The 26,035-nt window shown below is 39.1% G+C and overlaps 1 protein-coding gene across 9 annotated transcripts in view; it reads left to right on the top strand.

Moving 5' to 3' along the window:
* Nucleotides 1-26,035, top strand: part of UTRN (utrophin) — a 448,258-nt gene that overhangs the window by 318,765 nt on the left and 103,458 nt on the right. For all 9 annotated transcript variants that reach the window (XM_053914383.2, XM_024551943.4, XM_053914384.2 and 6 more), the window contains one exon: nt 16,477-16,606. In XM_053914383.2, coding sequence (XP_053770358.1) covers nt 16,477-16,606 — 130 coding nt within the window. The remainder of the gene's footprint in view (nt 1-16,476; nt 16,607-26,035) is intronic.

Consider the following 26,035-nt stretch of genomic DNA (forward strand, 5'->3'; position numbering starts at 1 on the left):
ATGTGGGCCATCACCTCGGGTACATAGGGATTGGTTTATGGGAACTCATATATTCTCAGCTCTTCTGATTCCCATATCTATTTCTCTGGTCTAGTCCCTTATATGCGCATCAATGATCTGATGACACTTTTTCGTAACTGTTCTTTGATAATGGCATTGCCAGTTACTTCACCGTCCACCCAGCCATCCAGCCATCCAGCCATCCACCCACCAGCACTCCTCACTGAATGCTTAAATGTTGAATTTGATGCTAAATATACAAAGGGCAATAGCACAGCCTATTCACTTCAGTGACATGGTTTAATATTCCTATACCTAAATGCTCTGTGTTTGTGACTGTATCCAGAAGGAATATTAGCCATTTAACTGTTTAAGTGATGGCTCCAAGACTTCTATTTAGGATGATACCATAAGACATGCTTTAAAACATCTCACCTGCTCAAACATCTAGCAGTTATGAATAAAATATTTTTAAAAACCAGACAACCAAATATGGAAAAATTGGGCTCCACGATAGGACATACACTCTCTAGACCAGAAACAAAGCAGAAGGGTGAAGTAGTTCGTAGGGTTGAGGCTGCTGAACACTGTAGCCGTCCCGGGTCTTGGGTGATGAGTGAGCAGAAAGCCCGCTAGCGGAGTGTCTGGTCACAATCTCTTACACAGTGAAATGAGTGACTCACATCTTCCTGTAAGGTAAGTATCTTAGGAACTGATATTATTATGAAACATTAAATGCCTATATTTTCTGGGTTGTTTCAATCAGTGACTCAGAACATTATAGGTTTTTAACAACCATTATAAATACTTTGTTTATATTGTAATGAAATGTGCACATAGGCAGACCCATTAAATAACTAATAATAAGTCAAAAGGCCCCGACAGTAGAGTGTTTGGCACGGGGCCTGGCACACACAGTACATGCTCGGGAAGCAGTGACTGATAACTTCCTCCCGTAACAGCTGAGAATCGGTCATGATAGTTGGGATCATTTGCATTTTGTTTAAAACTGTCTAGGCTGTACGAGTTATTTTAATTAAACAAAAGCATATTAATTACTGGTATTTACCATCTAGTACAGCCCAGCAGAAGTAGCTTCCCATGACTATCTAGTATTAACCTGTTAGGTTAGACAGGGATCACCTTCCAATCTTTATAAATATCAGTTTACAAGTAACACAATCATTTTTCTCATATAGGTACATATTTAATTCCCTCAAATATTTAAAATAAATTACTACTTTAAAATATATGACTTTAATGACTATTTTCGAATAAATGAGTAGTTGAATTTTGCCATATAATGACTTAAAGTTTTAGTATCATTTTTAAAAGCTTTATAGGAAGTGAGGTCCCTGATATGCACCTTTACTTTTAGAGTGTGAAATTATTAATCAGCAATCACTTGCAAAGTATGTAGCGTTCACTTGTAATGTTATGGATTTACTGTAGTCAAATACTTCATGATCGGATAAAATTGCCGATGCAGGTTTTGCTATTCAACTGTCACTTCATTTTCATAGCAACGTAAATATTAGGTTATGCGGGGCAGTTATCAGAGATCTAACACCATTTCTCCAACAGAATGAATATTTGACTTTAGAGAAGGAAATCGTCAAGAATAATCCAAAGTGTATGCTTCAGGTAAAATTTCTTGTAGGTTTGTCCATTCCCTCAGGGCTACTCTGTCCATTGCTTAATCCAGGATAATTCTTATATTCAAACCTCATTATAGAAGAGTCAGGACACTAGGCCCTTAAACTGAATTGCCAAGATACATAAGCAAACTTACTTCTTAAAATAACAACCTTGAACATCATCTTTAAAACATCTACACCCCACCATAAAACGTAGTGTATGTGTATGTTTTTGTGTGAGTGTTTCCCCTGGTAAGCAATCTGAGATTCTCCCCTACCCTCTGCAAACCTGTAATTTCAAGGTCTTGCTGTTCTATGAGGCTACCTAAGGTAGGAAATTGGCCTTTTGCTGAAATTGCTTAAAATAATTTTCCAAGTTCCCCTCCTACTTTGCTACCTATGTTGACTTCCTTCTCATCACATATCAAATGCACAGCCCCACACAGGAAACGGAAGCAGCAGTTCATTCCACTTAGCTGTGTGAGTCCAACTTGTCGCCCAAACCTGGTAGGTACAGTTGGAACCCCACCCCAGATCAGAGGGTTTATCTAAGTTTAGAGGGGGAATCCGGGCAGCCTAATAGCTGTCACTCTCTGGTGGGGAAATTAACAGTGGGCCACAAAAGTAGTCAAGAAATAGGGGTCTGTAAAACCAAGTGATATAGTCCACCCCTTTATTCAGCCTATTCCTAGGGAGCTGCCTCTGGACCCATTGAGTCCAGAGAAAATTTCATTTATCTAACAGTTTATGTCTTTATTCAGGAAGTATGTTTGCCACATACTTCGCTGGATACTGGGCGTGCATCAGTTCTTGCTGTCACAGATGCCACCCTCTAGTAGCAGAGATAAAAGCTTAAAGAGAAGTAATGACAGTAGCTATCACAGCCCTGTATGGTGAGCATGAACAGAAGCTGGGGGGGCACAGATGATTCATGAGTATTTGTACTTGGGAAGATTGGGTAGCGCTCCATAAAGCAAGCTGCCTTTGAGCTAGAAGAGACCGTGGAATAGGAATTCACTACACATTTTTACCGAAACATCTGGCAGGAAAATCCTCCAAATTAGCCATGGTATGACTTGAAGTATGCAATCGAGTGAGAGGGTTGTTCACCTCCCTTTTTGATTATGCATTGAGTAAGACTGGACAAGAAAGAAATGCAAGTTCAGCACCTAGTACAGTACTTTATAGCAGTAAATGCTGAACGTATTTGCTAGGTAAAGATATACATTTATGTGTGCATGTAATTTTAGAAATGTAGGAAAGGATGCTGTATCACTACGCAAAGCTGGAGAATCCCTATCTTCGTTTCAGCATTCATACTTAGCATTCTGATTGAGGCATCATTTTTTATGTCAATGGGATGGAAGCAGAATAAATTTATATATTAAATTTTCATTTAGGGATGTTAACCGGAACTTCTAAGCACTATGAAGAAGATTTTTTTGTTTAAATTGCATCTGTATGCCAATGAAAATAAGCCTGTTTCTTTTCCCCCTTTTCATGTGGTTTTATTAGTGCTATCAAATTTAATGACTCTTCTGCCCTTCTTTGCTGTCGTATTGTAATGACTTCAGATCCATATATGCTGATTTTGCTTTGAAAGCAAGTTGGGGAAAAAAACAAATTACATTCTAACAGATCCTCCTTATGCTGATATCATTTATTTTTTTCTGTTTATATTCCTCAATAAGCAGTGCTTTTGAGGAATATAAATCAAAAGCAAAGGAAGCCTGCTGTACCAGCAGTACTTCTGTTTGTTATAGGACAGATGCCTTGTGTCTAGGGCCAGCTTCCTGGGCGCGTCCGCCGCAGTCAGGACGGCACTGGGCTTTGCTCTAGAGGGGCCCCGCGCTGGGTTTACTGCCCTGCTGCTGCCACCTAGAAATTCTGAGTACTGTGGACAGGGGGCCCTGGCTTTGGCTTCCCACTGGGCTCTGCACATTGTATAGCCAGGCCCGCTCGCATCGAGAGGGAAAACATGTATGACGTACATGTTTTGGCATACATAAAGCAACACTTTTACAATAACGAAAGCCTCTTAAAACTTACTTTAAGTACCTTCTTTCCCCTCAAGTAAGTCAACCATTCTGAGCCCCCATACTCCCTTACATGCCCCTCATTGTGACTTGTGATGTCTGCTTGTTAGTGTTGGCTGGGTTGTGATTAGTGGCTGCTTTTCAGTCCTTCCTTTCCTGCTGACTCACTAACTGTTCTTCTGTTCTGTCTCTCCACTTAACTGTTAGGTCCCTGCTCTATTCCTGATTTTCTTCTCACCTCACTGGTAGCTCCTTCTCAGTCTCCTTTGCTGATTCTTCCTTTTCCCCTCAACCCCCTAAAATTGAGATGCACCAGGGGTCAGGCCATGTCAGCTTCTCTATTTCTATTCCTTCCTCAACTAATCTGGTCTCCTGGTTTTACAAGCCATCTTTGTGCCAGCCACTCCCAAATTTATATCTGTTTGCATGTTATCTCTCATTGGTATTCTAATAGACATCTCCAGCTTACTATATTCATACTGAATTCCTGAGCTTGCCCCTCAAAATTCTACTCAGCATTCCCCATTTCAATTGATAGAATTCTATTCTAGTTGTTAGGTGAAAAACAGTAACTTCTTCAATATTGTTTTTCTCTCATATTCAGTTTGTTGGGAAATCTTGTTGGTTTTATTTTCAAAATGTAGAATCTGAATCTGACGACCTGTAACAATTTATAGCTACAATTATCAGTCTGTTTTATGTGAGCACAGCGGCCAGTGTATTCCCATTCGAATAAATCAGAAGTTTTCAGTGGCTCTCTGTCTAATTCAGATTAAAAGCCACAGTCCTCAGAATGGTTTTTAAGAAGCTTTATGATCTGACCTACCTCCTGTTCACACCTTGCTCACCTCACTTTTACTATTTTTGCTCTTACAACCAGGTTTATGTCAATCTGGCCTCTTGGTGTGCCTTCAGTCACAGCTTCATGCTAGCTGTGATGCCTAGAACTATCTTTCTCTGACAGCCACACGGTTAACTCCACTCTTTCCAAATGTTTGCTGTATGGCGTCTTCCCAATGAAGCCTACGCACACTTCTCTATTTGAATGGTAGCCCCCTTCCCAGCATTCCTAATCTCTCTTACCCTATTCTATGTTTTTTCTATAGCATTTATCATTTTCAAATATAATTACTTTTTATTTTCTGTTGTCTCTTTGTCTATGCTTGGCATTCTAGATGCCCAAGAAATAGTGGATGAATGTTGAATGAAATATACCCGAAGATAACATATCTTTTGGTATGAGTGTTCCTTTTTATCTCTCTTTAATCCCTTTTTCCCTCTTCATGTTTGGAAGTATATTACATTTTGGTAATAATTCTACTCTAAATAGCATAATCTTTAATAAAGGCAACAGCTGATCACAAAGAAGTAAGCAACGATCTTTTCTCAAGAGCTAGACGTAGTTTCAATTACATGACATACTTGAAGTTGTAAGAAAATTAGTCAACACCATTATACTTTATGCTTTAATATTGTAGTCCGTTAAGAGGTTATCTTTTGCCTGTCTCAATACTGCCCAAGTCATTCAAAACAAGAGTTAGAAAGATTTTTATAGGAGAGGAGAATTGGCATGTGTTTGATTGTTGAGATAGTATTTAAAATACAGCTTATTACTTTATCCTTTTGTGCTGCATACTGCCTGGTTCTCCCAGTGTTTGTGCGTCTCTCTTAGGCAGAAATTTGACGATTTATGGTTCCTAGCAAACCTACAGAGTAGCTTAAACACATGGACTCTCTCACTCAGCAGCTATGTTGTCACGTATTACAATTTATACATAAACCTAGCTTCTGAGATACTGTTGAAATAAAACATATGGAAAAATTTTATTATTGTTGTAGATAAAAGTTTGCTTCTAAAATTATTTGCCATTTTAAATAACTCTGCTCTTTAAGAGTCATAATTTGTTCAATGATAATTTCAATGATAAATGAACGATTCTATTTGACATTCCTTTCTTAAAAGTATAATTTTTAATCATGAAAATAATATCATTATAGGTTCTTATAAGAAAAAGGTCATAATATCATGACTGTAACACAAGCAATTTCATTTTGCATCATTTCCTTTTTGTGTATTCACCTTTCACACAGTTTTTATAGAGTCCATTGGTTTTTATCCTGTCTTTCCCACATAGATGGATGTCATGCCTATTCATGTTGCTATGTAGTCATTACTACAATAATTTTTCAAGGTTCCATGAAGGTCCCTAGTGTAGCCATGCCTTAGTGAACCTAAATATTTTCCAGGTGTTAGGTATTTAAGTTGATTTCAATTTTTATTAATCATAAAAATGTTATAATGAAAAGTTTTGTGTTTGTGGCTTTTTTTTGGATTATATTTTTAGGACATATTCCCAGTGGTAAAATTTTTGTTTCACACAATATGCACATAGTAATGACTCTTGATAGCATGCCAACCTCCTTCCCAAATGATTGAACCAATTTTCTGCCTCCAGCAACATATGAAAGTGAAGTTTCACTGCAATTCTTGCCTGTGATTTCTCATTTTTGTCTTTCTTTCTGGTGAATGTTGTGGTTTTTTTCCCATTAAAATGCTTGTATTTCATGTCAGTGTGGGAATTTAGAGAGAGGTTTAGGATATCAGATGTCTGACTCAAGTTTCTCTCCCACAGAGAAGGAAGAGGTGAACTGATTGGATGTTTTGATTTAATTGCACCTAGAAAGACAGGGAAAAGTGGTCCATTGTTTGTTAAACTGATCAGTTGAAGAAATTTGGTATTTTTATCAAATTCGTGTGTGTAATGTAATCTGGCTAACCATTTTTACCTCCAAAGAGGTTTACACTGCTATTTTATTCTGGTACAGATTGGTTCACAAAAAGACACAATATTTATTTATTTTCTCTCTAAAAATTGAAAGTGACATAGACTTGCAACTCAGGTTTATGCATAACAAACATTTTGGCTTAATCTCAGAAGATCACTTAATTCCATTTTTTTCATAATGAAATAATTTCTCCCTTAGAAGAGTTGAATTTGGTTGTTCCTGCTAATAGAGAGTTGTGTACTGGTACTGGTTATCCAAACTGTAGATAAAAACAGCTAGAACTTTCCTCCACACATAACTGCACAGAGGCTGAGGAGAGAAATTCAGTTTGAAGAACAATGTTAAGACATTAGAATAGCATGTTGTAACAGTAGGTAGCTATTCTACAGCACTGAATTGTTTCAAAATATGTTTATATTCACTGTCTCACCTGTGCAATTAAGTAGAACGAGAGATTTATTAGTCATACGTAGGGAGGTCACAGTGCAAACCCAAGGACTCATATGGGTAGGGGTACCCTACATTGTACCTGCTGGGCTGTGACACATGCATTTTGGTTTCAAATTTCTATCTGATTTTACAACACTACAAAAAATTATTTTAAATGTCTCTTTATTCTTTCATACACAAATACACTGAGTTTCCATTCTAACTTCTGGGGCATAGATACGGGTCTTCAGAGAGTAGTTCATGCAGTCTGATGCAGGAGTCAGGTGTTCGGAGAGGCCAGGGCAGGCACATGTGGTGAGTGTTCCAGCAAAGCAGATGCCGAGAGCTTGAAACGTACAGGAGGGAGGGCTGGCTCTGCAGGGGAGCCAGGTGATGTTTATACCTTGGTGAGGGGGTTTTGGGGCTGGGTCTCTAAAGGTCAGGAAGGATGACCCTACTGGGATCTCTTTGACTTTGACTGGGGAGGGTCAGTGACACTGCTAAGAAAGTCCACAGATGTTGTGGCCTAAGAAATGACTGTTTCTATAAAGAGCTGTAAGGCAATGAATTCTCTGCTCTTCTGCTCAGTTATTTCATGCTGATTTCTTCCACAGACCAGCTTTTTATGAGCTACTCCCATTATTCCTTCTTCGATTCTCCCTTTGTCTTTCTTTTTTTAATTTTTGTTTTTTTAATTTATTTTATTGTTGTTCAATTACAGTTGTCTACATTTACCTCCCATCACTCCCCCAGACCCAAGCCATCCCAACCTCCCTCCCTTGCTTCCACCCACCCGCCCTTGGTTTTGTCCATGTGTCCTTTATAGTTGCTCCTGAAAACCCTTCCCTCCTTCCCACCACTACCTCCTCCCACATCCCCTCTGGTTACTGTCAGATTGTTCTTAATTTCAATGTCTCTGGTTATATTTTGCTTGCTTGTTTGTTTTGTTGATTAGGTTCCAGTTAGAGGTGAGATCACATGGTATTTGTCCCTTACCGCCTGGTTTATTTCACTTAGTATAATGCTCTCCAGTCCCATCCAGATTCCCCTTTTTTCTTTCAAGTCAGTTTACTTATTTCTTCATTCAGTCACCCAATAGGTATATGTATTCAGTGTTTTAATCTAAATACATAATGAGAAGGAGTCAGCCATTGGAGATTTCACACAAAAGCTTTCTGAATTGTGAAGACCATGAGGCAGACAAAGCTTGGCATATTACAGGAATGGAAATAAAGACTTTGTGGCTAGAAATTAGAGTGTGCTCATAGTGGAGGTGGGAGAGGAAAGGAGGTCCAGATCTTGGCCAGAAGCTTAGAATTTGTTTTAAGTGCATCAGGACACCATTTAGACCGGAGAGCAAAATGATCTGATTTATGTACAATTTTAATATTATCTAGAAAACGTGAAGCAGGTGTACCCCAGTGAATTTTGGCACTTGGTATACTGACAGTTTCGGTGATGACTTTAGATTAAAGAAAGAAGAGGAGACAGTTGTAAGTGGAAGAAGAGGGGATGACCCCAGATTTAGCACATACCTGCACATTTGCCTTTCTGCTCCCCTTATCTCTGTCCAGTATGACAGGTCGCCAGTTTGGGACAGAAGAGGCTGGCCCTGATTCCTCTCCTTCCTCCATGTTGTCATCAGCCCTGCTTTCATATTAAGAGACTACTTGCAGGATCCTGTGCACTTAGCGCTGGCAGGAATAACTGGTAATGTTACGGCCATTCGCTGAGCTGATGCCGTGTTCATGGTGAAAATGAAGAGCGGCTGAATGACTTGTGAGACTTTTTGACTTAAGCTCTGCCCATCACTTCTTCATACCTTTTTATCCCCTGCTCTTCCCCCTGAGTTGCAGCAGGCAGGAGAAATGTCCCCAGGCCACTACAGGAGGATCCTTGAGAATCTTTCTAGGCACTTAGAGTTGAATAAGGAGTGATTTTCTCTGCTCTCTGGCAAGGGAGAGGAGCACCGGCAGCTACCAAAATGCACCCTGACTTTGAAAGGGGCAGAGAAGTGGCAGTAAAGGTGAGATCCACTAAAGGCTGGGCTCGTAGAAATCATTGTGAAGGAACACTGTGATGTTAGCAGTTAAACTCTGGTCTTTGAATCAGGTCTTCATTAAGCTGACATTCCAAGGATTCATTTGGTTTAAGTGTGCAAGCAGAAGGTATGAGAACAATGAGAGACTAGATTACCTCACCCGCTTATTCTGTTTACTTGAATTCCTTTTACCCAAATTACCTTTGATGTAATTCCAGTTTCTTTTTTACACACAATTGATGTATTTTTGAACAGGTGGCTTGCGACCTCCTCTCCAGCTCCCCCCTGCCCCTGTGTGTTTGCCTAGTGCCCCGATTACACCTCTCTCAAAGGTCTGTGGCCCTCCCTACGTCCTCACCAGCATTATTCTTCCCTCTCTAGACTAGAATAAATTCTTAAGAGTTGGGATCTCATGGCTTAGTAAATGCCGTTTTCACTTGTGCCTGGAATATTTCCCTATGGATTGTATGACTCTAATATTTGTTTTGACGTTTTTATTTTGTTGGCAAATTCTAATAGACCCTCATGCCACCTTTGGAGAGGAGAGAAGTTGAATATTTCCTTACGGCCATGATTAGGATGCTCCCCATTTATTATTCTTGACTCTTGAGATATCTGAGACTGTATATCCCTTTACGTTAATGACCTTAGAGCACACAACTTTGAAAATATAATTTCAGTTTTATTTTTTGACATTGTTGTGTATCTTCTTCCTTGTTAAGCCGATTCTACCTACTGCTCTAGGATGGAAGATGCATAAGCTTTGTGACAGGTTGCCACATGGAGCATTCTTTTAAGTCTATGGCCAAGGGTGAGTCAGCAAGGGAGCCAGGTGTCTGCTGTATGGAGATCTTTGTTCAAATGCCACTGTCTCTGGGATGCCTTTGTGACCACTTACATAGAGTATAACTAACCCCATGCCTGCCCTAACCCTCCGCTTGCCCCTCAGCCTAGTTGGTAGATGGCTGTAGCTCCAAACCATGCTTCTCTGTATCAGGCCCCTTGCATAGGATCATTGCTCTTCCCCCCAGCAAGAACATCAGTGCATTTTTCCAGTCTCTTCAGCCTGGGCTGGCCTGTGACTTACTTTAAATAGTAGAAGTGCTGTGCAAATTCTAGAATTGCACTGATTTATATGGCAACCCTTAGCCCCATGTGACCATTTAAAATTAAATCACTTCCAATTAGATGAAATTTAAAATTTAGTTTCTCATTTGCACTAGTCATATTTCAAGTTCAAAATTGTCACAAGCAACCAGTGGTTACCATATTGGATGGCACGGCTTTGCAATATTTCTGTCATTGCAGAAAGTGTTAGTGGGCAGAGCTGTTCTACAGCCTGTGCCTTAAGAGATCTTGTGGCTTTCACTCTTTTGTCATTTGGGAGGGAACTCTAATCACTGTGCTTTGAAGAAGCCCAGTCCAGCCGGCTGGGCAATTTGAGACCATGCAGAGAGAGACCGAGGTGCTCCAGCCTCTATCCAGCAATCGTTTCCAGACCTGTGAGTGAGGCCACCTTAGACTTCCAACCCCACTCAAGCCTCAGGCGGCTGCAGCCTCGGGGGTGATCTCTGGGGGCACCAGTTCTCCTGCTGGTCAAGTTGCCAACCCGCAGAATCGTGAAAAATAACTCATCGTTGTTTCAAGCCAGCAATTTTAGATGAGTTTGATACACAGTAGTGATAAGGGCTATCTGCTAATCACTGCAGTAGTTTGAAACTGTATGAAACTGTGCCCTAGGCAGTTACCTCCTGGATTAGAATGTGCTAAAAAGGGGGAGATAGAATGGGCTCATACCACTTTTTTTTTTTTAGTGAACTCAGTTCCTTGTTTATCTATGGAGAGAAAGAATATTTGCTATTAATAAAATAATGACCAACAGCAAACTGAAACACTTGGTACTTATTAGCTGACAGATGATAGGATAAAACTAACTTTGCATCTGAAAAGTATTTACCAATAATTTGCAAAGTAGGTAGTTCAAATAGTCCAGAGCTAAATGGAATTCAATAGTTATTCCAATTTAGGATAATAAGATTTGGGGGATTTTGGTATATGTTGAGAGTCTACATAGTATTTAATTCTGAAAGCATTCCTTCTTTTATTCATTATTTCCCAAGCATGTATTGAGTACTTTCTATATACGACGAGGGACGAAAAAACTGGGAATTTCTTCTGGAGGACAGGTCCCTTGTAGTACAGGCTTCACCCACTAGGTGAGCGTTCTAGGAACCCATCTGTTGGGGTAACAGTGCACCAACTGGCATTGTTGTGAGAGGCTGCACCCGGGCTTCAGTGCCTTTTTTTGAAGACTCTTTGAATGTGTTTGCCCATTTCATGATGGGTGACTTATGAGTGCACCTGCCCACACCATGCTGAGTGTTCAGCAGCTTTTGATCAAAAACAGCATGACCCCCTAGGCCCCACCCTCCCTATTCACCTGATCTCATCAGAGCAACTATTTTTTGGTTTCCCTGGATGGAAAACATCCTCAAAGGGAAATGTTTTGTTGATGTGGGAGAGGTGAAATAAAAAATGGCAGAAGCAATAAAAACATCAAAATAGATGAGTTCAAAAACTGTTTTGTGCAGAGGAAAAATTGTCTCGGGTGTATTGCATCAGATGGAGAGTACTTTGAAGGTGCCTGAAGTTTAAACGTGTAAGAATAAATACACAATTTTTAATAAGTAAATTCCATTTTTGGGGTCCCCCCTCGTATATCTAGGTGGGCTTTGAGGAGAACTTCAGATGATTAAGACATGAGCCTTACCTTGGAAGAACCGACAATGTATGGGGATGAGCTGTGTTAGGAATACAAAATACTCTGGAAACAGTGAGGTGAGGGCATACGAAGTGCATGGGATGAGCTATTACTTTCCAGGTGGGTGGGAACAGAGGTTAGAAAATAAACAGATTACCTACAGAACTTTTTTTAGGAGAAAGAAGAGAATTATTTTAATAACAATTTTGAGATATTATTCATATAACATAAAATACACACCATTAAAGTATAGAGCACAGTGGCTTTTGGCCTATTTCCCGAGTCATATGACCATCATCACAATCTAGTTGTAGAACATTTTCATTCTCCTAAAAAGAAACCCTACACCCATGAGCTCTTCCTATGTCCCAGTCCTAAGCAACCACTAATCTATTTTATGTCTCTATACACGTACCTATTCAGGCATTTTATAGTAACGGGCTTTTGTGTCTGGCTTTTTTCACTCAGCATAATGTTTTCCAAATTCACCCATGTTGTAGCATGTGTTAGTATTTCATTTTTGTTGCTGAATGGGATTCCATTGTATGGATATGCAACATTTTATTCCTCCATTTACCAAATGATGGGTGTTTAGGTTGTGCCCACATTTTGGCTATTGTGACTGATAGTGCTGTGAACATTCATGTACAAGTTTTTTATGTGGACATGGGCTTGCAGTTCGCTTGGGTCCATACCCTAGGAGTGGAATTGCTGGGTCGTAGGGTAACTCTGTGTTTGGCAGGTTCAGGAATTACCAAACTGATTTTCAAAGTGGCTGTGCCATTTCGTCATTCCACCAGCACCATATGAGGCTTCACATCCTTGTCAATACTTGTTATTGTGTGAGAACGAAATTGTTTTGAATGAAAATATAAAGTCATTAAATAAGAAAAATTCCAATTAGATTATGTTATCCTCATTTAAGGCAGCCCCTATATAAGTCATGTGGTATCAGAGCCTAAAGCTGAATGCCACTCTGTAGCTATGTGTACAAAACAAGTCTGTTGGAATCTAATTATCTTATCATTAATGTTCACCAGGTGGTTGGAAATGCTGTCTTTTTCATGTCTAATTGAGAGGTAAAGGGTGGTGAAATGATTATATGTGTAATGCTGTTGAAAGTTAAGCCCATTTCTGACATGCAATTAAATATAATTGAAACAGAACAAATTGAACAACAAAGTTAAGTTTGCAAAATAGAGTATGCACAGATATTATTAAATGTATGCTGTTCTCTTGGATATTTGGTTATCGAATTGGCGTTGGGGCTTGAGCCCCACGTTTTTACTTACTCGGTGTGTTTCCCACATGCCCACACTTGCCTCTTCTACTTTCCTACCTTGGCATGTCAGAGGAGTTCACAAGACGATCCCTGACAGCCCTGTGCAGAGTGGATTGCTTTGTAAAGTGCTGGAGTTTAATGTCGCCAGGAAGGAAAATTAGATTCTCCAGTCTTGGGCAGCTTTCTCAGACTTGCACAAATCTAGGAGGCCTAGATTTGTGCCTGACGATATTATAAAAAACAAAAATGTAAATCTGACAGTTGCTCCGCCCTCCCCCACTTGTCTAGCACTTAAGTGGCTTCCCAGCACCCATTACTGGTTAAGTCTCAGATGCTTAGGACGCTGTACAGCAGTCTTTGACCCCTGATGTCTGCCCACCTCTTCAACCTCAGTTGTTGCTGCTTTATCTGCATTAAATGTTTGTTGTTCCCTGAGTGCCCACTCTCACACTCCTTTATTCTTCTGCTGGTGTTTAGTTTCCTCTGTTGGAAGTACCCTTCTCTCTGCAAGACTCAGCTTAGACATTGCCTTTACCAGGATGTGTTTCAGAGCCACCTAAGCTCCCCAGGTCCCAAGGCATCGATGTGGGTGCCTTTCTCACTGCAGTGGACAAAAACAGAAAAGGTCCTTGGCCTCGTGGAGGTTATATTTTATCTGAGACAGAAAATAAACAATAAACATAATAAGTAAATACCTGACTTGCATGGTACAAGGTGATAGATATAGGAAATACACCAATGGTGAGGCAGAGCGATGGGGACAGGACAGGTAAGTAGAAAGGTGGACCACTCCATTAATAAGGTGGGTGGGCAGGCCTCGCCAAGAAGGCCTCATGGGGTGAGGGAAGCCTCCATGAGGACATCTGGGGAGAGAGCTTTCCGGGCAGAGCCAGCTGCCCTCCAGTGAAATGACCCACGGTGAGAGCATCTGTGTTAAGTTGATTAAAGTTCCAGCCGTCAAGGAAGTTGACAGATCAGTTTTCCCCAGTAGCCTTTCTCTAGACAAATACATTTTTCCATTGGATTTTTGAAATTCTAAAAATAATTTCAAGACAAATCTGTTTTTGCCATCTTCCCGCCCCCACAGCCCTACCCAAAGCACACCGTGAGGACTAATAATAATCTAGAACTCCCAGTCAGAAATTTCTGTACACCCAAGTCATGTGCATCATGTTATCTTCTCGCTCCACCATAAGGTCTGGGTTCCCCCATGAAATATGTGCCCTATAACTGTCTCCTCAGGACCGGTCCTGCTTCTGTTCTTCCTTCTCTGCGTCACATTCCTTTAGGTCCTGTCTTCCCTTAGCTTTTAACTTCCCTCCACCTCAACAACCAGTTGGCATCTCCTGCTTTCTCATTTGTGCCAAGTCTTCAAATACTGTCTGTGAGCCCTTCATCCTATTTGGTAAACCAGTGTGATGGGTGTTCCAGCTCCTTCCAGGAGGTTGCATTCAATCGGTGCACACTTGGTGCTTCCCTTTCAGAAAGAAGAAAGCTAGCATAGCCCTAGAACATCATTTAAAAATCTTCACTGTTCCCACATTTACTGGTTAGATTTTCAGGTTTGGGAGGTAAATTTACTCTCGACCACTAACATTTTTAGGAATACTTCTGCTATTGTTTCTCACTGCTACCTTTTAGGCAACATGCTTTCTCACATCATTGTTTTATATTTCCAGTTGGTTTTGGAAGTAAATAGTAGGAATATTTTCATTCATTTGGAGCTTCTTGCTGTAACAATAATCTATGTTAAAGGCATAATTAACTCAAGACCTGTCAATGTATGTGTGTGTGTGTGTGTGTGTGTATATATATTTCTTAATTAAAAATATATTTTCCTCATTTTTCTTGTGTCTCCTTTGTTTCTATATATCAGAAACTTTAAATGTCCAAAGATTATCTTGTTCCCTGGGGGTGTCCCCACCTTGGTAGTTTTTTGCAACCTGCCTTTCTTAAATAGAGATGATGGAGGTTTTGTCACTTTCCCCCCAAAATAGCCATTTCATGTTCATAGGTGATAATTGATCTAGAACTTTGCCCTGTACTTGCTTCACGGTCAGTTTTTGGTTATATGAATGATAGCAAGAATACATAAGTGTTATGCATGGATTTTAAGCAAAGTTTAATTTCCTCTCACATTTAGTACTTTATTACTGTGCCTAAGTTGTGGATTGTTGTTCACTTTTATTCTTTTAGCTTAAATTTTTAATCAGTCATAATTGTACATAATTTAAAAGTCAAAAATATTTACAATGCTTATCACAAAAAAGTGGCGTTCTGTCCCTCCCTCTTGGTCGACTCCTACTGGCTCTTCTCGCTCTCCCCACCTGTGATGGTGTTTTCCAACTTTGTTACGGTGTTTCCTGGTGTTTAGCTCCAGTTTGTTTTTTTTTTTACAACAGATGAGTAGTCTGGTATTTGTAGATATTTAATGTTTATTTTTATTTACTGTGGAAAATTAGGATTTAGCCTGGAAATAGCTCATCATCCCAACATAATTATGTCAAATGCTATTAAAAACAACAGTTATATTCAGAAGGAAAGACTGTATTGATTCAAAAATACTATGGGAGTGTGGTATTTTAGAAAATAAACAAAACTGAATTTTCCTAATGTGTTATCAGAGAACTACATTAAAAACAAAATATTGGAGCCAACAGGTATTTATGTGCATAATTTAAGAGGATAACAATATTAACAACAATTTTGATTTAGCTACAGCATTAAAATAGCACATGAGAAAGTCTTCATTTACTCTTATCTTTTTCAATAGTCACGACCTGAGCTTTGTTGCTTTTAGCTTCTAATCAATTAGAGGTTTAATCACTAAACATTTTATAGGAGCAAGGCAAAAGTTTAGCCCTACTTGGAAGAACGTAAGCACTGAAGACAAACTTTTATGAGATTCCTAGATTTGCATGAAAAACCTCACTAGGGAAAAATTGTAATTGCTTCAGCATGAGAAATGCAACATATTTTAAGATCATTGGAGACTGTCTTTTCTGTGTTCTCAGGTTTAGTTTTGATTTCATGGAATTTAATTTGTTTCTATCTCTTAATTTTTTTCTTAACATACTCCAAAGAATGTAAAACACTTCTGATCTTGTTACTACTTATGAAATCGCCTTCTCCTGTAGAATTGCATATAATTTTTTTGTCAGTCAGTGTTATAGAAAAATGTGATTTAGAACAGGCTATTATATTTTAGCAATCTGACAGCAGTGATAACCCTGAAAGCACGTTTTGTGTAAGTTCAAATACACTGTAACAGTCTTGTGAAGTACGTTTTTTGCATATTTAAGTTTCATAGGATTCATCTTTTTGCTTTTATTCTCATTTGATCATTTGTGTAAAATTTACACTTTTCACTTTGAAATTTGCTTAAATGCTGGTTATTGGTCACTCTCAGGTCAAGTGTGGTGGGACACAGTCGAATTTAAGATGTTCCATTACTTGCTGAACACGTTAGTTGACAAATCCAACTTTTGCTTCTCTTTGTAAAGGCACTGAGACGTGAGTTAAAGGAGAAAGAGTATTCCGTGCTGAATGCTATAGACCAAGCCCGAGTTTTCCTGGCTGATCAGCCGATTGAGGCCCCTGAAGAACCAAGAAGAAACCTACAATCAAAACCAGGTGAGATTTGAGATTGGTTTCTTTAGTGCCCCATAAAAACGTGTGAGGAGAACAAATAACCAAAATCAAGTAGGAAATTTCCCTAGAGCATTTCAGGGTCTGATATTTAAAAATTTCCTTACAGTATTGCAGGATTTGGCCTTCAAATTTTTTCTTCTGGAAATAATTGAATCAAATATTATTTAACAAATGGCTAGACTGTTAAAGAAATGAAATGACTATATACATACTTCAGTATCATTTTCCAAAAGGAAATTAACTGCAGAAAATTTGATTTATTAAAAAGCACTTTGGAACTGAAAATAATTTCTTTAAGAAATAAAAATTTACATTCCTTATATTGAAACAAATTGCAGGGTAAATAATTACAAGTAGAAAAATGGTATCTAAATATAGTGCGTATATGAAATCTTTAAATATCTATAAAGTGAGATTGTTTTAAACTTGTTCTTCAAGACTACTTTTTAAAATAAAACATTAAAGTGCCTTTCTTTTTTACAGGCACACAACAGAATTTATTTAATTTAAAAACAACAGCCTGTACTATTTATGTACTTTGGTTTAAAATGATATAGTAACTACTTTACTAGCAAATAGCAATAAATCACATAGTAAATTTAAGAGATGAATGTTGGCGCCAGCCTATATTTTTATTATGATATTTCATTGTTGGCAATAAAAGCATTTTGATGCATTTTTAAAAATAAACAGGCCATTCAAAATAGTTTTCAACCATTTGCTCGCACAGTAAAAGCAGCGCTGAAATGCTGCCTCGTGCTGTGATTCGTGAGCATTTGTTCTCGTGAGGGAAGGGCATTTGGAAAGTGCTTTCTTCGACTGTAGCTGGACCTGGATCAGACATTTGGACAGGTAGTCATTTCCCTACTCAGCCTTTCTCAGGGAAGTTCTGCTTCCGTCTGAATGAATTTCCCACCATGGCGATGATTTTCTTGACCCCTAACCCTGGTTTTTTGTGTGTATCCGTGGGGCACACACGGCACACCTACCATCTTCTCTAGTGATAGCCTGTATTTTCTCCTCATCAGGTCACTGTCTTCCCAGCCAGCCTGCTGGGGACACAAGTCATTGTCGAGGCTCCGCCTTTCAACAAACCTCATAGTCTGCATATCACTCGGCATTGCTATTTCTATCTTTGGGGAATTACTCCGAGTACTCTGTTATGTATGAATCGTACACATGTGTGCAACACACACATGCCCATGCATGTGCAGACGTGTGCGTAGTAGGTGCTCACTCCATGGTTGCTGAGTGCATGGATGACTGAGCTCAGCACTCTTGGGGATGGTAGGAAGAGATGAGGTCTGGGGAAGAGGGACGAGCACGCAGGGCAGGCCCATCAGAAGTGCAACACGGCAGTGAGGAGCAGAGTGGCTGTGTGTCCGCAGGTCAGGTCGCCAGCCCAGCCCAGCCCTGCCCAGCGTCACGGGCTGGTGCCTGCACGGGGAGGTGGGAGTGGCAAACGTGTACGAGCTGTCTGGTTCCGATTAGGGAAGCCCTGGAAAGTCTGACAGAACATTCCAAGTTAATGCAGCACGAAAGAAGGTGCTATTGTGGTTGTATTTTTTTCAGCTTGGAAGGAAAAATAAGAAGTTCACTTGTGTCACTTTATCCAATTTTAAGTCTACCTTAAATCCATTTTTCTCATCTTCTTGCTTCTCCAGTACTTTCCAGAGAATAGAGGAAACATTTTTTATAATAAGCTACTTCATAGCAGTAAAAAAAAAAGTGTTATTATTTCACTTCACTATAAATTTTCCTCCTCAGTGGTCATTCAGTTTAAGGGGCTAAAAAACATTTACTTTTTGAGCTCTTACTTTGCTGTTATGTTCAGGGTGTCACTAAGCCCCACTTTTCACATACATTTGGAGGCAAGGAAAAAAAAAGTCACGTCGCTGTAACTTTATCATATTTTTTTTTACAATTGGCAATTGTTATATTTGCTCCTTCCCTGATATTATTTTTTGCAATGCTGGCTGATGTTACCTGCTATTAAAAGTAAATGAAAGAAAATTATCCATAATAGCTTTTATGCTTTTGTTGTTTACCACGACTTCTGTGCTGCTACATCAGAAATAGCATTTGAACGTTGGTTATCTTGGGTGGTGAGGATTAAAGCACTCAGTATTGTGGGGGATGGAGCAGGGAGAAATCACACAGTGGTTTTCTCAGTTCTACTTAATGAGCATTTATTTACGGAGTTGCTTTGTGTACTGTGCCCTAGGGGCACCCCAAAAAGGAGCCATCTCTTTATTTGTAAGTAACTGTTCCAGAAAACACTTCTCTCCATGACTTTTCTTTCCCAATGCCCTTTTTTTCTTCCATCTCTCTTTTTTATTTTTTTCTATTATCAATTATAGTGTGTTATGTATATTTATATTTTTAATGGTAGCCTGTGGAGTTTTATGTTATTACTGAGTGGCACAGTATGAGTTGTTCTCAGGCATGTGTTAATTGACAAGTACTGTTAGAAACAGGTATTTCAACCAAATGATTAATTGCTGACAAAGAATCTCATCAGGTATGTTTTGTTAGATATTTTTTATTCGCCGCAGTTTTACAGACATATAATTGATAATGTAAAGTTGTGTAAGTTTAAAGGTGTACCACAACAGCATTGAATGTAGTTGAATTGTTTTTCATTTGATTTGAATCTCCTGGTTTATGTGTTAAAAGTAGAGCAATAGAACAATACACCACTCATCATCATTTACATTGTTCTTCTACTTCTCAAACTACTGTCTTATCCCCCCATCTCAGTGTGTTCAGCAGATCATCCAGTGTGCCTTCTTTTTAAAAAATAAAAGTAAAAACACAAAGGCCAAGACGACATTGTGGCCCTGACCGAGGTCACCGGCTGAAGTAGGGTAGGATCAGGAACAGAGCGCCAATCCATGCTGCTGACCTTCTTAGTGCCCATATTTGTGGCTGGCTTCTAACGCATCCCTTCATGTGTATCTCCTGTCTTTCTCTCTGCTCATTGGCCACTCACCTGCAAGCTCCTTCTTGACTTTCAGGGTCAAGAACCTCTTAAACCTGCATAAATGTTTCTTGGCTTCTGCCATGTTCTTCCAACCTCCCTTTGGTGTACTCAATTCCAGATTTGAATGTCCTTGAACACCACACAGCTGCAGAGTGATGGCAGATAGCAGGACATCTGGGGACCCAGCCACAGCTCGCCTTAGCCCATGCCTGCCCCCCCACCTCGGCCTCATGAGGTTATCAGAGAATGCATGTGCCTTCTTACCTATGCATTACCTAGAGTCAGGTAAAAAGTCATGTTTGCACAGGGGAGTGAGAGCCTTAGGTCTGCACGCCTCTCTCCACGCTATATACGGAGGGTGGCTCACGTGCCAGTGCAGGTGTGTGCACACCCATGTGGTAGGGTTCGTGGGTGTGCTATCAGTGACTAAATACAACTTCTGATGCATTTGTACTATATTTCACCTCTAAAAGGGATGAGAAGATTGTACAATTCATTGTATTTGTAGGTGTAGGAAGTCTCTTTTACTCTATTTGACTTTTGATTTTAAGACAAAAATAAAAGATTGCATTATTTCATTCATAAATTTCTACTTAGTCTTCTTTAAAGTTTATTCCAGTCAAGACTTTACTATAACTATACAACCATTATTTTATTTCAGGCTGTCTGAACATTATTTCTTTTTAGCCTGGTGGTGGTGACGAGTTTACTGTGCTTCATTGAAAGAACAGGCATAGAATGTTACTTTAGTGTGTTTATGCTTCTGCAGTTGTGTGTAATGTGTATAATTTATGTGTTTATTCATACACAACTTCATATAGTTGTATGTGACTGTATCTGTGATTAATAATCATATTTGCAGATAAAGAATTATATATGGGTTATTGTTTTTCCTCTTTGGTCTTTGATAGCTGGGTGTATATATTTAGTAGTTATTTTTTTTTAATTCAGGGCATATTTTTAAATCATTAAATGTTTAACTATTAAATGTTTAATTAATAAACATGCATTATATTTTAGAAAGCTAATTAATTATTAGGACCCTTTTTTCCTTATGTGAAACCTCATATATTTTTTGTATAACAAAGAAGTAATAAATGACATTTTTCAGTCGGTATGTCAGACCATTTTATGCCAATATTAGCAAACTTGTGCAAATAAAATTTCACTGATCATTAAATGAGTAAAAATATAAAATTGACATATAGTTTAATAGAAGTTACTTTTATACTGATTCTCAGGTTCCATAAAAAAGATGGCAGTAATTATTTCCATATAACCTAAGTAATTAGTCTAGTAACACTAATGGGTATTTTTTCACACTGCATTTTTTTGTTTTACTAATAACAGCTTTATTAATTAGAGCTCCATTTATTGTAAATGACAGGTACCCTTTTTCTATAATTCATGGGTATGAGGGTAGTATATTAAACCACATGACCAAATTACAGTAAGGGCGAGGACACAGCTGGTCACAGGGACAGGAATGCCACCCAGAAGCCTTTTCTCCATGTCTTCCTCTCTGCCTGTCTCCACAAGTTTTCATTTTCTTAGCTTTCCTGTGACCACCTACCTCACACCCTCACACGAGGGAGGGATAGTCCTTGTTTAGATCCAGCGCATTCCAGGCAAGGACCCTGATTGACACCCTGAGTAACACGGAGTTCAGGGTCTGGGGGGACTGGCTGACCCCCTGTATTAACATCAGATGGAGGACGAATCAGCACTGGAAAAGGAAGAGAGAAATGTTTGTAAATGTACACGTCCCAAGCCAACATTTATCATGTAAATAAATGTACACGTCCCAAGCCAACATTTATCAGGTGCTTACAGTATTCTAGGCACGGTGCCCAGCACCTCACATGACTAGATTCCTTCCGTTACCATAACAGCTTTTTGAGGTGTGAGTCCTCTTACCACCCATTTGACAGACGAGAAAACTGAGCCTTTGAGAGGTTTGGGAGATCCTGTCGCCCAGTGACGGAGCTGAAATGCCACTCAGGGTTGTCACTGAGCGGGCTGCTCCTAACCACGGTAGTGTAATATACCGACTTAACTACTCCAACAATCACAAATACTTCTCGATATTCAGTAGAAGATTTTATTTTCTGTATTTTTCAACTTAAAACATTGTACAGAAATTGAATGTTTGTCCTGTGCGGTTGCTTTTTCTTTACTGAAATAGCAGGCTGCTAAATAGAGTGACACACCCCTCCACTGATTTCCTAGCACTCAGGGAGAAGGTGTTTAGACAATATTAGACTTTGTCTTTTTAATTTTCATATAAAAACTTGAAAGATTAATTGCTTTCAGGCCTATAGACCAAGACAATAATTGAATTAGCTTCGCAAGTCCTAATTAGATTAGTAAAGTTGTAATGCATGAAAAAGTACAGAAAAGTATGTTACTTTCTTTCCTAGTGTTCTTAACTACAGAGCAGCAATGCGTTCCTTCCCAATTTAAAGTTCCAAATTATATGGATGGAGGTACAAATCTGGTCTCTAACTTTTCTAAAATATAATGAGCCAGCTCAGGAAGTCCATTGTTTGGGTAAAAATTTCAAAAACTTTTGGCCTGCCAATGAATGCCATAGTAATGTAATCTGACTTCAAGAAACAGATCTACATTTTTGATGGAGAATGATATGATAACAGGGGTTAGTTTGATGGACACAACATTTTAAATTAATTGTTCCCATCTGTAGGTTCTCTGATCACCATTAGAACCCTCCATAAATCACAATTGTCTCATAAAATATGGTAATAATTTACATGTATGTATTTTATTGTAATCAACATCTGCGATGTTACTTTTAGATTTCAACAAAGAATAGGAGGATACTAAACTCTTTTAATGTTGTGGTGCACTTACTTTGCTGGCGCTCTTAAAATGTAGAATCTTATAGAGTGAATTTGAGGGTTTGCCATTTTTTTAAAAGTGTAATCCTAGTAAACGCATAATTTCTCTTCAGTTAAACTCTTTATTTGGGCAGTAAATATGAGACATATTTAGGTTCTTTTATAACAGTGGCTGAGCTTGGGTAGAAAGCTCAGACTTCTTTTGTAGCTTGATTAATTGTTAGCTGGTATGTCCTGCACAGAAGCAGCCTGGAGAGAGATGGGCAGTAATTCAGCAAGAAATGGAAGGCTTTTAATCTAAGACTCTTGCCCTTTGGTTCTTGAAGGAGAAAGGGGACAGTTTATTTTTTCAAGTCAATGATATTGTGCACAGATTTATTCACTTACTTAACAAATACTTACTGAATGCTTACCATGTGCCAGGTGACATTCTAGAGCAGGGGTGTCAAACTCATTTTCACCGGGGGCCACATCAGCCTTGCAGTTGCCTTCAAAGGGCCGATTGTAATTTTAGTACTGTGTAAATGTAACTACTCCTTAACTAGGGGCAAGGAGCTTGGCACTGACGCCAGGTAGAAACAAGGTGCTGGGCTGGATAAAACAAGGGGGAGGGCCGGATTCGGCCTGTGGGCCTTGTGTTTGCCCCCTGTGGTCTAGAGAGACCCTGAAGATACAGCACTGAACAAAACATACCCTGCCTTCCAGGAGTTACCTTCCCAGCTTCTCCTGTTCCCTTTTAGCACCTCCCTCCTGCCCCCAGTGACCTGCTTGCTGCTGTCCAGCACAAATGCCTGGCTTGAATAAATTACAAAACTACCATTCATGTGAGGAAATTCAGAGAATATTCAGTTACAGAAGGTTGAAAGCTAGATCTCAGGTTGCTTAGCTAGGTCTGTTCCAGGGCCTCTCTGCTGTTCCTGCTCCTTTCCTTGGAGGCTAACCTTCTTAACAGTCTGTTCCTTCTTCTTCCCCAGCTCAATGCTAGGATTGTTTACTTTGGTCTGCTTTACAGGCACAGAATAACTTGGAAGTGTTCAGTCTCTAGTTCTGCCTTCATTAACTTCTGGTCAGAAGTACCATTTATTTTCTTCTACAGTGTGATCTGAATTCCGATTTTCCCCCCTCTCCCCATTAATACTTTGCATTTTGGTATTGTGGAAGATATTCTTTTCTTTGGAGTTTGCTTTTTTCCTAAATGCATCTGTTCATGTTTGCCCACCCCCCACCCCGAACTTTTGTTTGAGAAGTCCCTTGGCAGCTGGATGGGTCCATATCATCTTTATTATTTCCCTGCTGAAAGGTTTGGGCTGCACATTGGCAGGTTAATCTACTCTGGGTAGCCTCTTACCATCGTCATCATTATAATTTATTAGATCATTGTAATTAGACACATCACAGTAATCAGCTAATGGTACTTGATGATGTACTTGTAATCAAGTTCATAATGAATTGTTGTCATTCGTCACCAGGCAGGACAGGCAGTGGGCAGGATCCTCTTAAACACTGATCATTTCAAAGTAATTAAGTTGATCTTAATCATGCAATCAGAAGAAATTTTCAAAAGAATTTACTTCCCATTATTTTAATCAAAAGCATCTTTTGGTCATGAAGAAGGAGAGAGGAGCAGGGAGACGTGGAGGGGCTGAAGAGAGAGATAGTGAGAGAGCAAGTCCGTCGAGTCTCTCCAGAGATTGGGATGCATTTGTTTTGCCCTTGAATTCTTATTGGCTGATTAGCTTAGTTTGTTTCTGTGAAAATCTCCACAGATAACTAAATTCCCTGACTTCATTACATGATAATAGAAGGAATGAAAGAAATTAACTCTTATGAAGCCCTACTGTGTGCCAGGCTTGTGCCAATAGCTTTATACATATTAACTGAGGTTCCAAGACATAAGGGATATAGCTATGATTACATAACTTGAACTAGGACATGATGTCCTAATCTTTTCTTGCTCCAAATTGTCCAGGAGTGAAGAGCAACTTTGGGTCATTTTTTCCTATATTTTCTATATGTGTTTTACTATGATTGTTTTTCTTAATATTTTCTTTTTATCTCTTGGTGAAATACAATAGTAAGGATATATATGCATGTTTTAAAAAAGCAAATAGTACAAATAAGATAGTTGAAATTATCATAATTAAAGTGACTTTATAAAACCTCCTGTTTCATAGTAAAACACTTTTGTAAATGAATGCATAGATGTAAAGTTCTTTATTTTATTTTATTATTTTTTATTCTCACCCAAGGACATACTCATTGATTTTTTGTTTTTAGAGAGAGGGGAAGAGAGGGAGAGAGAGAGGGAGGGAGAGAGAGAGAGGGAAAGAGAGAGAGAGAGAGAGAGAAGAAACATCAATCAGTTGCCTCCAGTATGCACCCTGATTAGGGACCGAACTGACCAGGGACTGAACCCACAACCTAGGCATATGCATGCCCTGACTGGGTGTAGAAGCTGCAGCTTTTTGGCTTATGGGATGAGCTCCAACCAACTGAGCTACACCAGCTAGGGCCACAGTAAAACACTTTCTGTAAATGTTTTACATGGGTGTGAGGAGAAGGAAGAAAAAATAAGTAGCATGATTTCTACTTAAAATTATGAAGTTGAGCATTCTCAGTAAAGGCTAAAACTAAAAATTTCATTCAATCCCACTCAATTCAGCAATTATGTATTGAGGACAACCAATCTCTAGATTGAGGCCTGCAAAACCAAGATGGAAAGAAATAAAAGATGAAAGACATAAAGCTTTAATATCTATAGAACAAAAAGCCACAATGCAGATAATCATTGTCAGTACCCTAATTGAGAAAGAAAATACAATAAATATGGGAAATCTTTATTAAAAACAGCACAGGGCTGTTTGTAATAAATTTCTGTCATTTCATGGGAGAAACACTCATTTTTTTAAATTAAAATTTCTTTTGCATAAATACACAAAGATAGATTTTTTTTCCTCCACTGTTAAGATTTCTTAGAGCAGCTTTGCCTTTCTTATATAATTGAATTATAGAGGTAAAAGAGTCCCAGGGAGAGAAATGTTTTCCCAGCATGAGAAAACAGGGTTCCCATTGGACACAGCTTGGAAGAGCAGGTCATGTTGCCTGCTTCAGAATGAAGGTCAAGATGGGAGTAGGGCTGATGACAAATCCTAGTCTCTGCTCCTGCTCCAGGTTGGTTTTCCACCTGTATCCAGTGAGCCAGGTATAAAGGAAAGTGTGGCATAAATGCCATCCAACTGATTCGAAGGGTTGAAGAATAAAGATAATTGGACCACAGAGCATACTGTAGGATTGATCATTCCTTTCTTGTATCTTTTTTCTTTTCTTTCTTTTTTTATTAAAAAGAACCTTTTAAAAAAGATTTTATTTCTTGACAGAGGGGAAAGGAGGGTGAAAGAGAATAAGAGAAACACCAATGTGTGGTTGTCTCTCTTACATCCCCTACTGGGGACCTGGCCCAAAACCAGGCATGTATCCGCACTGGGAATCGAACCAGTGACCCTTTGGTTTGCAGGCCAGTGCTCAATCCACTGAGCCACACCAGCCAGAGCATCTTCTCTTTTTTCTTCT

The sequence above is a fragment of the Desmodus rotundus genome, chromosome 11, assembly GCF_022682495.2.
Source record: "Desmodus rotundus isolate HL8 chromosome 11, HLdesRot8A.1, whole genome shotgun sequence".
NCBI lineage: Eukaryota > Metazoa > Chordata > Mammalia > Chiroptera > Phyllostomidae > Desmodus > Desmodus rotundus.